This window comes from Nansenia antarctica (assembly GCF_963989245.1).
Source record: "Nansenia antarctica genome assembly, chromosome: 3".
Taxonomy (NCBI): Eukaryota; Metazoa; Chordata; class Actinopteri; order Argentiniformes; family Microstomatidae; genus Nansenia; species Nansenia antarctica.
Window position 1 is genome coordinate 39,330,683 of NC_137688.1, and position 12,107 is coordinate 39,342,789.

Sequence of the window (12,107 nt, forward strand, 5' to 3'; positions counted from 1 at the left end):
CTGAAATTTGGAGACTGAGTTTGGCAAGCAGGGTAGAATTGCACATGTGAAGATACAAATGATTAACACTCAAATGTTTCCTTTATACAGTACCTGCATGAGCATGGACTTGGCAGGGGAATGATAAGCAGATTGTAGAGCTATTTATTCCTGAGCCGTCTCAGCAGAGACTGTGGTCATGGGAATTGAGACTGGGTCTTTTAGGTTTGCCTACTGTGCTGTGTTGAAACATTCAGCTGTGTTTCTGTTGGTGAGGCAGTTTCAGCCTTCCCACCACCACCACCACTACGATAGATGATGTGCATCACATAGCCTCCATCAGCTCCTCAGCTCTGAAATCACTAGAACAGTCACACTTATCGACCAGAGGTATTAGACGGTAATGAGGCCAATGACTTGTCTGTGTAATCATGGTATTCCCTTGTGAGGAAAGAGTAGCAACGTCTAGTGCTTGATTTGAAAGTGTGTAACCAGAAATTAGAAACTATCCTGTTATGGAGAGAAGAAGAAAAAAAGGATTTAGGGGAATATGTTCCAAATATGTCCCTATGAATAACAAAATATAGTTCAATATACGGTAACCCTCTCTGGCCTACATGAGACTGGGTTGAAGTACAAATGACAATAGGAGTTCATAGGATCACGCAGGCCTTATTACATCGGTTAATATGGATAATGACCAATTTGTGAATGATCTCTGCTAGGGTTGGGGTCAAGGAATTGGAAATTGTAATTCAAACATAGAAAAACGTTTTGATATGAAAAGCTTCTCATTTTTCATTCAATCATTAAAAATAAATGCAGCTGTATTCTTCTACTATAGGTGAATTCATCCAGAGATACTGTATGTATCCATACAAGCCAGTGCAATAACGCCATATTTCCTCTGAGCTGTACAAAATACTATCCCTACTGTCACATCTGTGTTGCTCTGTAATGACATTTTGAGATCACCTTCATGGACAACAACCACATCTTTCTATTTCAGGTTAATTTAGTGTTTGCGAGGGAAAGACTTGAGGGGGTGTAGAAAACTGCAAGAGGTTAAAGGGGCACTTATGGAGAGAGGGGGAGAGAAAGATGGAGAATTATAGGAAGAGAGAGAAAGATTCTGCCCTGTCCAGAAAGAATCTCTGGCCTTTTTATCCTCGACACTTGGTATTGTATCAGCAAGGTGGTAGTGGCTAGATCCACTTTGTCCTCTGATAAGCTGGGTGGAATTGTTTGCTTATATCTTCCCAATCAGATCACAACAAGCATGTACGGTATATTAAGGCCAAAGGATTGTTTATAGGTAGGATTTGGGTTTGGTTTTTAAGGCCAAAGTTACACCTCTTGTCACCAGTGCTCCAGTTCACAGATTGAATCTCTATTGAGTAAGACCTATGAGAGAAGTGTTTACCCTCCAAGGGAGAACAGGCCAGTGTGCTGCCTGCCATTCTGGGGATCACCCATTAAGAATCAGAATCAGAATCAGAATTGCTTTTATTACATCCAATGTACAGGTACACAAGAGTAAGTAGGCTTAGGTTCTTCGACATTGGCATTGCAGCAGGATACAAAATCAACAATAATAGAATGCGGTAAAATAAGTAAAGTAAGTAATAATAAAGTAGAATAAGGTAATAAAGTGATCAAGTTATTTACACTGAAGTGGTGACAGCCGGCAGCGTCTTGCACCAATCGAGTCAGGCCCGTGACTGCTGACTGTGTTAAGGTGATCTACATCACAATGTGTGAGGAGAGTCTATCTATGATCTGGGAGAAGCAGACAGGACAGTGAGAGGGTGAGTGTTACTGTAGCTGCTCACCATTGTGCATATATGGTCATATCACTCTCAATGATAGATCAAGTGTGGTACAACAATCTAATATCATGAGGGCTGATGTTCTTAAATGGGCAAAGGAGGGACTGTTGGTCATTCTTTTGGTCAGAATGGAGGGGAGAGTCTGACATCATCCACACCGCAGTTTTGAGAGCTCTCTTCTCTCTCTCCATGTACACTCCGCCAAACACTTTATTAGGAACACTCATTCACTCATTCATTCTGGTGGTGTAATGGTGTGGGGAATGTTTTCTTTGCACACTTTGCACCCGTTAATACCAATCAATCATCACTTGAAAGCCATAGCCTATTTGAGTATTGTTGCTAACCATGTGCATCCATTCAGGGCCACAATGTACCCATCTTCTAATGGCTAATTCCAGCATGATTATGTCACAAAGTAAAAGTAGTCTCAAACTGATTTCATGAAAATTACAATGAGTTCAATGTTCTTCAGTGGCCTTCCCAGTCACCGGATCTGAATCCAATAGAACACCTTTGGGATGTGGTAGAACAGGAAATTCACAGCTTGAAATTGCATGATGCAATCATGTCACCATGGAACAGAATCTCAAATGAATGTTTCCAACATCTTGTGGAATCAATGCCACAAGAATTGAAGCTGTTTTGAGTGCAAAGGGACGGGCTACCCAGTATTAGTCTAATGTTCCTAATAAAGTGTTTGTTGAGTGTATATCCCCCACTCGGGTCAACAGATGTTTGAGATATGTGACTGGAAGCATTTGGGAAGGGCTGTTTAATTCCCAGCTCAAGCTGGGCTTGTACTGTAGGAATCACATGCGGAGAGGGCAGGATTAGTATGCATTGGTGCCATTGTGGATTGGCACATTCATGGTGACAGATGAAGTCTAGACGCAGAAAGCCAGAACATATAATCTCTGTATGCCCACTAGCATGATAAACTCAGAGTCTGAATAGATGCTAGCTACTCTACCGATCAGACTTGTTATGCCTCAATTGATACCATTTCATAAAGTGTTCACATTTTGACAACAAGACTGATTAATCAATATGACTAATGTTTGGTCAAACACACCATTAAGGGGGTAGTTCTGGAACATTTAGGTGATTGGCTTATCAATATTTTTTCATCATACTTTATTTAGACTTTATTTATTTATTTAGGTATATACTAATAAATGGGCCCTACTTATCTTGTGCTTATCTTATCTATTTACCAGCACGTGCTAAGACCTTGTTTGGCACCACGTTTGAAACAAAATATTAATCTTAGGTAATTACTATGTAAATGCCATTTTACCATATGAAAAATGCCATTCAAATAATGGAGAGTATGATGAAGGCGAATCAGACTTTCATAATAAAACCTGTTACAGTAACAATGCTCTAAAAAGGATATGTACTATTTAGTTGCATTATTATTATTATTATTATTATTATTATATTATTATTGATTATTCTAACTCTCACTATCTGTCCTCTGCCAGTCTGTCCCACTAGTCTGAAAGAAATCACACGTGCAGCTCAATGGACGACCCAACTCGGTCTGTTCCTGCTACCTCTCAAGAAGCTGGGCAAATGCCATTATGGAACGCCTTGTTTGTGTCACCGTGGAAACAGACCCTGTATTGTACTTATCAGGGCTTATGCTCCCGGAGGGTCATGAGATGTCCTGGTCAAGGAAAAGGCGACGTATCAGCACTTCTGTAACTTTAGAGAGAAAGTGAAGGGGGTGGGGGTGGGGGTGGGTCGGGAGAGAGAGAGAGAGAGAGAGAGAGAGAGAGAGAGAGAGAGAGAGAGAGAGAGAGAGAGAGAGAGAGAGAGAAATGACCTTGTGTTCAGTTTGCCATGCAGCAGTCACAGAAGCACACACCTCTCCCCTGACAGTCATTGGGAGGATGCGTAGGAGACAGTGGACAGCTCCAATGCTGCACCCTCCAAATGGCTTTGTCATATTATTGTATGGTACCATTTCAATGGAAAAATAATAACCTGATTTCCTGCTTGTTTTAATTTCTGTGTTTGTTTTTGCATGATACACTATCTACTAACTCTGACTTACACTGAGAATTACTTTCTAGGATGTAGAAATCTCTAGATTAATTTCTCGGATCTGAGACAACTTTCATATCCATTTCCTCTCTGTACAATACACAGAAACAGAACATTCATAGGCTAAACATTCAACCTTAATATCCATCCATACGTAAAGTATGTTGTGTGTTGACACTGACACTCACTTTCTTTGGATCCACTTGTTCACCCTCCAAGGGTTGAGATCTCTACTAAAATGACCTCTGCTGAAATGATAGCCTTCAAAGGATAGCGTGTTTTGTCCCCTGACAAAGTTCTCTATTGTGTGGCTAAAAGTTTCAGGATGAGTCCATGAGAAAATCATCGGTGAGGATATTGCACACTGTGAACCAAGCAGCTGTTAGCTCGCACTGCACCCAGTGAACTTGTTTGTCTGCACCCAGTGAACCCAATGCATGATGTGCCTCAACAAAGCGTCAAATTAATCATTCCTAATTGGAGTTGTTGGAGTCTAACATTACTGTTAGCCTACTCTTTCTACAAAGCATAGCAAATTTCACTGTCATTGCCCAGTGATGTGCACCTGTTGGCTCCTAGTGTATCAGGCCACAGCCCAATCACCAAAACCCTTAATTTAATTTCTGATCAAGACAGAAGCCAAAATATACTATTCTATTTCTATATTTGTCTATATGTGTTCATCTGTCGTCCATGTTTATTGGGGGACAATCAGTGAAATAATTGGGTTGTGTGTGTCATAATAAACATTAGCTGACACCTTGAGAGCCAGACTTGCTGTATAGCTCACATCTAATTGAGGAAAGTGTATAGCCTACTGCAGTATTAGGCTTACAACTCGAGTAGACTACATGCTTAAAATCAGGGTAAAAACTGACTCTATCCATTTATGAGCATTAAATAACTCACGCCTGCTTCTTTGCATTGTTGAGGGGAGATAAACATTGTCAATCTGATCGCTATATGAAGTGAAGGGAAAGTGACTCCTTCCCCTCCTCTCACTATAAATGTGCACTAAACTGGATATCTAAAAGAACCGTCTTGCGGGTAGGATGTCGCTGTGTGCCAGGCACAGTCTAGCGACGAGCAGTTGACAACGCAGCATCCTTGCAGTCGTCGAAGAAACAGACTAACAATAATGTTTTGCATCTGTCGCCACACCCATTACACAAAGCAGCGTGGTGGCTGTTGAAATTGAATGTTTCAACTCGGTGACAGAGGGATGACCACAGCTAAAGGAACTGATGGCCCGACATCTGAGACACACAGACATCATGGACTCTTGTGCATCATCCATCACCAGTATGCATCATCGCAAGCATCATATCCTGCAGCATGAATAGATGTCAACATTGATTATGAGGCATCGTGTCCAGAGGCTATGTATATTCGATAGTATTGAACAATGATAGTGCCGCCACGTGTTAAGGGGCATTTGAACAGAGGCATTTAAAGATGCGGACTCGGCTCTCTGTCAATGCGCATGATACTGCGGCTCCACTACTACGGCACGCTCCAACTCACCTTGAATTGGTACACGTCTATTCTCCTCCTGCCATTCGGGTGGGAGGGGGCGGTGGAACAGCCAATACACGCCCCAAAGGCTCCGTCTCCAACCAATCCGATGATCGGAGAGGCGGACCTGGTGGCTAAATTCTCACACTTGGTTTCACTATGCGCTCGTAAAACAGCTCCGTCTACTACTATCGCGGCGGTGCAGGTGCTCTGTCTCTTCGAGAGAGGATGCGGACGGAAGGACGGGGGAGGGAAGGGATGAAGGGAATTGCCGAGAGGAAAGTGTATATAGAATATGAATAAAAGGGTATCGATAAGAGAGCGCGCGGTGCAAGGTCGAATATGAAAGATTCGTTGAACGGGGCACTTTGCGTGGTAATAGCTGGTCGGCAATAGTACTATGATTTGGTATGTGGCCACTTTGATAGCAAGTGTATTCAGCACCCGAGGAACGGCCGCTCAAGGTGAGTTGAAGTGCAATAGGCTATATTTTGTGCCGCCCTTAATATTATGCATTTGAGCGTATGTGTTTTGCCGCTAGTCTTTGAATATCATCATTATTTGATAATGGTAGATGAACGCAAGAACTGTAGGCCGATTTCATTGTTATACTGTACATGGCTGCATTTCACCGGTCACGTGAAAGTTCAGCCTTGGTTAATTGATATTTATTTCATGGCTCCTATGGAAAATAGTACTCCTTATCATGGACGAGAATATCAACGTTGAATCGTCTTTGCATGGCAAGATCATTGGAAAATGACGTGTGTAAAATGACGGCTCTATTATTTGATGAGGAAATAAGAGCATATTACATAGACTAGTGCCATGGTCATAGTAGATTGTACAGTAGCCAATGCTTGCATGTGTTTGAGATGTGCAAGCGGAAGAGGAAACATATGAAATAAATATCAATGTCTTATCATTAAATATTTGCTTTAGAAGGAATTGTTCATCCATAATCATGATTATGCATACAGTGGGTGTCATTCCCAATGTGGTAGTTTTTCAAAAAGGGGTGTGACCGCATCAGTAGTTCTTAGCATTGCAAAGTAACGGGGTTAGATGATGCAGCAATGTTGTCACATACAAACGGTATGTTTGTGCATTCATGTATTTATTCATATATGTTATAGATTATATAAAGGTTTACAATACATAGGCAATAGTTCTGTGTGACATTGGCAGTTCGGGTTAATACACTGAACATTGGATGTGTTTCTCAAGGGGTCCGGAGAGCAGCAATGAATCATTACATTTGTATGGTATCAATCATGTGAATATTTTCATATTTTCATCAGAGCACTTTGTATTGACCTATGGACTTACTTAACCTTGCTCTTCCCTTTATGCCCAGAGGGGGGAGTCATTTCTCGATCCGTCACCTGATGAGCTTAGTGACCCCTCATGCTGTATCTATCGTTAGAATAGAATATTTGCGTTTTAAAGTCTGTTTTTACAGGTTCAGAGGCTGGGCATAATATGAATAGCAGGCTATTCTCTATAATTAATTACAGGAATACTTTGTGGAAACATAATAATGATGCTTTTTTAAATGTCCAGTCCTGATTTAGCTTTCATGACCAAGTTCACACAGGGTGCAAAGTCCAAAAAGATTAGGTTTATGGCAAAAATAAATCTCTAGGTGTTATCCTTATGTTGATGTACATTTTAATCTCGTGCAGATCTTTTACTCTGTTGGTACAAAGTGATTTATTCTTGCAAAATAATGTTCATGGTTTAAAACTGTCTCAGAGAGTTTTAAACCATGAAATGTGATTATACAAATCTGAAAACCAAATATTTACTCTATGGTTCAACTCCAGAATACAATGGATGCAATGTCTGTCTGTCAATCAATTCAATCAATCAATTTAGCAAATTGGTATATGAACAAATCTACATGGACATGAATTGCTTTTTAATTAATCTCCTGAATTAAGTGGAGTTTAAATTGAACTGACCCCAACCAGCCCCCTTCCCCAGCATCATATACAGTATTTAAATACTATACCATCAGTCACTTCCATATTTGACTCTGATATCACTCATTCACCCAGTGCTCATTCACCATCATAATGTATGCTTCACATGTTCTGTTCTTCATCTACTAATAGATATATAGTATGTTCCCTATACTGTTACTCATTTATTTAATCACAGACATGCCCTGCTTTCACTGACTGACTAACAATGCTTTACTCTCACTCACATCACTGACATGAACCCTATTCTCTCAGTCTCTCTCCTATATTCTCACTCATTCACTGTCAGGCATATGCTCTATTTTCCCTGTCCCAATCATGGGAGTAAAGCTTGTACACCGAGCCTAGAGAAAGCTCTGTGTTCATGCTGGGGAAGGCAGAGTCCTGCCAACACAGCACTGGGCATGTGCCAGCTCTTTTTGCTGCCTCCACTCCTCTTGGCCAGTACACTCCCAGTGGAATCTCCCTACAAACAAAGCCTGCAGCATTCTGGGAAAGCCAGTACAAGAAAGTGGGCCTGTTTGGAGGACTGAAGCCCCCAGTCTCTGTCTGGTTGACTCCTCACTCTCGCTTCACTCCCAACTCACGCTCTGTTGAAGTGCTTCCTCATGTTCATTGCACCATTAGGCCTATGTTAATAATAATAATAATAATAATAATATAAATAATGATACATTTTATTTGATTGGCACCTTTCTAGACACCCACGGTCACCTTACAGTAGACTGAATATACATTAAAAGAGCAAATAAAGTAAAATGAAAATCAAGGAGATAAAAAAGACATGCAACATGTTCAAACATAATAACAGAGGACAAAAGAGCAGCAACAAGACATGGACAACATCAAAATACTATGTTCTATGAGTCTATGTTCTATGTTCTTATGAGTCTTCCCAAGTACCCCCCTGTAGACAAGCTGAGTACCACAAGGGGTACAAGTTGAGAACCACTCCTCTAGTTCAAACAAAAACTGGAAAACAATGGTGGTAAATGCAAACTTGAGTTTCTGGTCTTATGCAATGCTTAGTTCAGGTTAGACGATTTGCAGGCCTTGCCTTTTGAGGATGAGTGCCTATCTAAGTTTTATGAGAATCCTCAGTAAAATATCACAAGCTCTGCACAGGCAGCCAAGGGGAAAATGGATTCCATCATTGAACAAGGGGGTTTCAAAGATTCAAAAGGGGGAAAAAATACAGTCATATTATTCGGCTCAGCAGAATTTAAGAGATGTAATGTAGTGTGATTGACATGGTGAGAGAGAGAGTACAGTGCGTGGTTAGAGAGAGAGAGGGCAGAAAGAGAGGTATACTCTAGTATGCAGTAGAGTGAGAGGATAGAGAGAGGGGATAGTGTGTGGTAGAGTGAGAGGAGATAAGACTGGTATTGAGACCCCTGTCTAGGCTAGAGATGCTTGAGTTGCTCGGCTGGAAATGCTTGGAATTTATCGAGCCGATTCCATCACTCACACTGCTCTTGAGAGCTGTGCCTTCCACCTGATTTATTGATGTAGAATAAACACTATTTTCCATAACCCACTGTAATTAGACAAGCTCATAAGTGCTAATAAGCACTAATCGTACCAATGCTATGCTTCTTTATGCGAGTGATTTACAACACCTTCTGGTTGTGGTTGACAAATTTACTACTTGTAAAATAAGAGGGAGGGGGTTAGCAGAGTCTGTGACTGCATCTCTGTGTATGTTTTGACTTACAACTCCTCAGTCATTCAATCAATCAGTCGAACTTGATTTGTAAGTCGCTTTAGATAAAGGCGTCTGCTAAATGCCAAACATGTCTATGTAAAATGGCATAGCAGTCTGTGACTGCATCTCTGCATGTTTGCACAGAAGACATCAGTGACTTACAACTCCTCAATCAATCAGTCAAAAATGTGTAGAGCACATTTCGTACATTAGGATACAATGTGTTCCACAAGAAGAATTAATAAAAACGAAAAAAGGGGGTTAAAGGTGCATCATGCTAAATATAAAAGTATCACAACACATGGGGTAGTGGTGGCCTAGTGAATTGGACTGCTGATCAGAAGGTCATGAGTTCAAGTCCCACCTAGGACCACTACCACTAGTGTGCCCTTGAGTAAGGCACTTCGCCCTAAGTTACTCCAAGGAGACCGTCCCTGTAATCTCTAATTGTAAGTCACTTTGGATAAAAGCGTCTACTAAATGGTAAAAATGTACACAACTCATAGGAGTGTCCCTTCTATCCTGATATCCTGAAATGGGCACCTCTGGCCATACCTAGCCATGTTGGCCTCCCCTCTGGACACTTGGCAAGGCTCCTCCACTTTACACCCCTCACTGGAGCTGTACACACTACAGGGTCGGCCCGACAGCCCAAACCTCATACTGTGCTGGCTCAGATATTCTCCTTTCCCATTGTCCTTTCCAGCACCGTTTTATTTCAGCGGCTATGCCAAGTATGGCTGTGTGTAACTGGGCCAGCCCAGTAGAGCTCTGTTCAGTTTGGTTCTGTCATGTAATAAGGGTATTGATATCATGAGGAACGAGCAGGTGTCAGCTAATTTATAGCCAGGGGGTAGGGGGCCCTCCTTAAAAGCACAATCTTCGATTTGTTCTGCTGTTCATTTCAATTTGTGATATACATGCATGCATAGAGATAGAACAGTTCTATGTCTATGCATGGATGTGTATACCCATTGATTCTCAATGAATATAACTTAGTATAACTATCCCTGTCTAATAAGCTGAGAACAGCTGTCTTATTAACATTATCGTAATCCACAATACAGTGTTATTTGACTTGTTATTTTACATTCACTGCCCTGACTAACATATATGTGCCATTAGGCCACAGGATGGAGGGTGAGGATGTCGGGATAGAGATGTGCTTCAAGCTAGGTGGAACTGTGCAGGTCAATGTGAGTCAGCCGACTGCCGAGAGTGTCTGCGGTAGTGTGCAGTAGCCTGTGTGTGTTCTATAGGAAAAAGCAGGGGCCTATTCGGCTTGCTTATAGGAGATTGTACTCAGCCCACTACTATGTGCTGTGTAGCAGGGCCCACTAGCTGGCATTGTGTAGGAGGGAAAGTATACTAATGCAGTGTGATTTAATCATGATGTAGAGAAACAAAGCCAGTGGCACAGATGCTTAAGGTTGCTTTCTACAGACGGTGTTTGCTGCTGAGAAAGAGAGACATTATTGTCACTGTTGTCATCAGTTTTACTCAGGTATGTTATCCAATACTGGAGGATAATAAGTTACCTGTTTTTGACTGACATGTGTGAAAATATAACAGGCTGCTGCAAACAGTATTGCTTCCTCGCACTCACATGAGTCTCAAACCTGCATCCTCTGTATTGCTAACACACGTGACTGTCATTGATACAATATACCCAATGTTAACCAGCTACACCACCGAAAAGCTCAATTCACTTCAATTCACGGGTGGGGGGTATTTCAACTTGAGGAGTGAGTTTACCTGATTACACATACATGATGATATTGTTTGTATTTCTCTCTCTCTCTCTCTCTCTCTCTCTCTCTCTCTCTCTCTCTCTCTAGCTTTCTCTCTCGATGAGTGGTTAAAGGGGTAGTTCAGTCAGGTAGTTCACTCACACACAAAAATCAAATTTCAGTGATTAACCACATACCTTCACTCTAGTTGATACACCAGGACACTTGTTACATCAATATCTTGCTTATTTAACTATATACACATTTTCAAGTGACTGGGGTCATATTTCTAGAGATACAAATCACAAAATATTTATTTAACTATCGCTTTATTCTTTTCCCAGCAAGAATTTGAATTCTTCATCATTCACCACACAACCAATCTGTGCTAGAGATCTAACATGATCATATACATAATGTTATCGATTCAAAAGGTCATAATTAAGTTAAGCTATAGCTCTCCCATTAGCTGTGTCATCTCCTGTCTTTCACCAGCTAGTCCTATGTTACTATCACTGTACTGAACTTTTCTCCATCATGTGTTCCTCATTTCACATGAGGATCGCTAAATTCCTGACATTTGCTCAGCAAAGGTAACAGCCATAGGGCAGCTGTTAAACCTGTCCCATTTTGCCTAAGATTTTTTTTTAATGAATAACCAAGATATAATTGGTCTTGCTGCTAGTGTATCATACTTTGATTTGGTTTGTCTTTTTGTGTGCTATTATCAGTGTGTCCATTGTTTTAGTGGTTATGTCATTACGTAAAGGTACTGATATTGTGTAGTCAATGCTTGAGGAGTTGTGTTAAGATGTCCTCGTCTAAGATGTCCTATCATGTTGGTAGAGGCACATGTGGAGCTGGTGGGTGTGTGACTCACTGCTATTGGTCACTCTATGACGTTAGTGCTCACTCATGTGTATTCTTGTCTCACAGTCACATTGTCTGTCTTTATGTAGGTGTTGGTGGGTAGGTTCTCATGTATGGCTAGTTGGACGTAAGCATGTTGGCTGCCCATATGTGACAGCAGCTGGTGAAAGTGGGAACAAGTCGGCAACCAATCAAATCAATGTTCTGAACTTCTGACTTTTATTTGGATTTTTAAAAAATACATTTCAGTTGAGTAATCCCCACTACTCTACACTAACTAGGTAGTAGTAGGGATTACTAACCGAATCCATTGCGTTGCAATATTTTGGCTTGACTAGCGAGTGTGTCATTGCTTTTCAACAATGTTGACATTTATTTAAATCTTTCAGAATAAAAGTCTAAACATTTGTTCCCCCATTTCACCAGCTGCTGTCACATATGC

General features: G+C 41.1%; 1 protein-coding gene across 1 annotated transcript in view; it reads left to right on the top strand.

Annotated features, from left to right (window-relative positions):
- Window positions 1-5,775: 5,775 nt before the first annotated feature.
- Window positions 5,776-12,107, top strand: part of igsf9ba (immunoglobulin superfamily, member 9Ba) — a gene marked incomplete at both ends in the record, with an annotated part of 55,644 nt that continues 49,312 nt past the window's right edge. Inside the window, one exon of the mRNA XM_080526511.1 lies at window positions 5,776-5,839. Within this exon, the coding sequence (XP_080382637.1) occupies window positions 5,776-5,839 (64 nt within the window). The remainder of the gene's footprint in view (window positions 5,840-12,107) is intronic.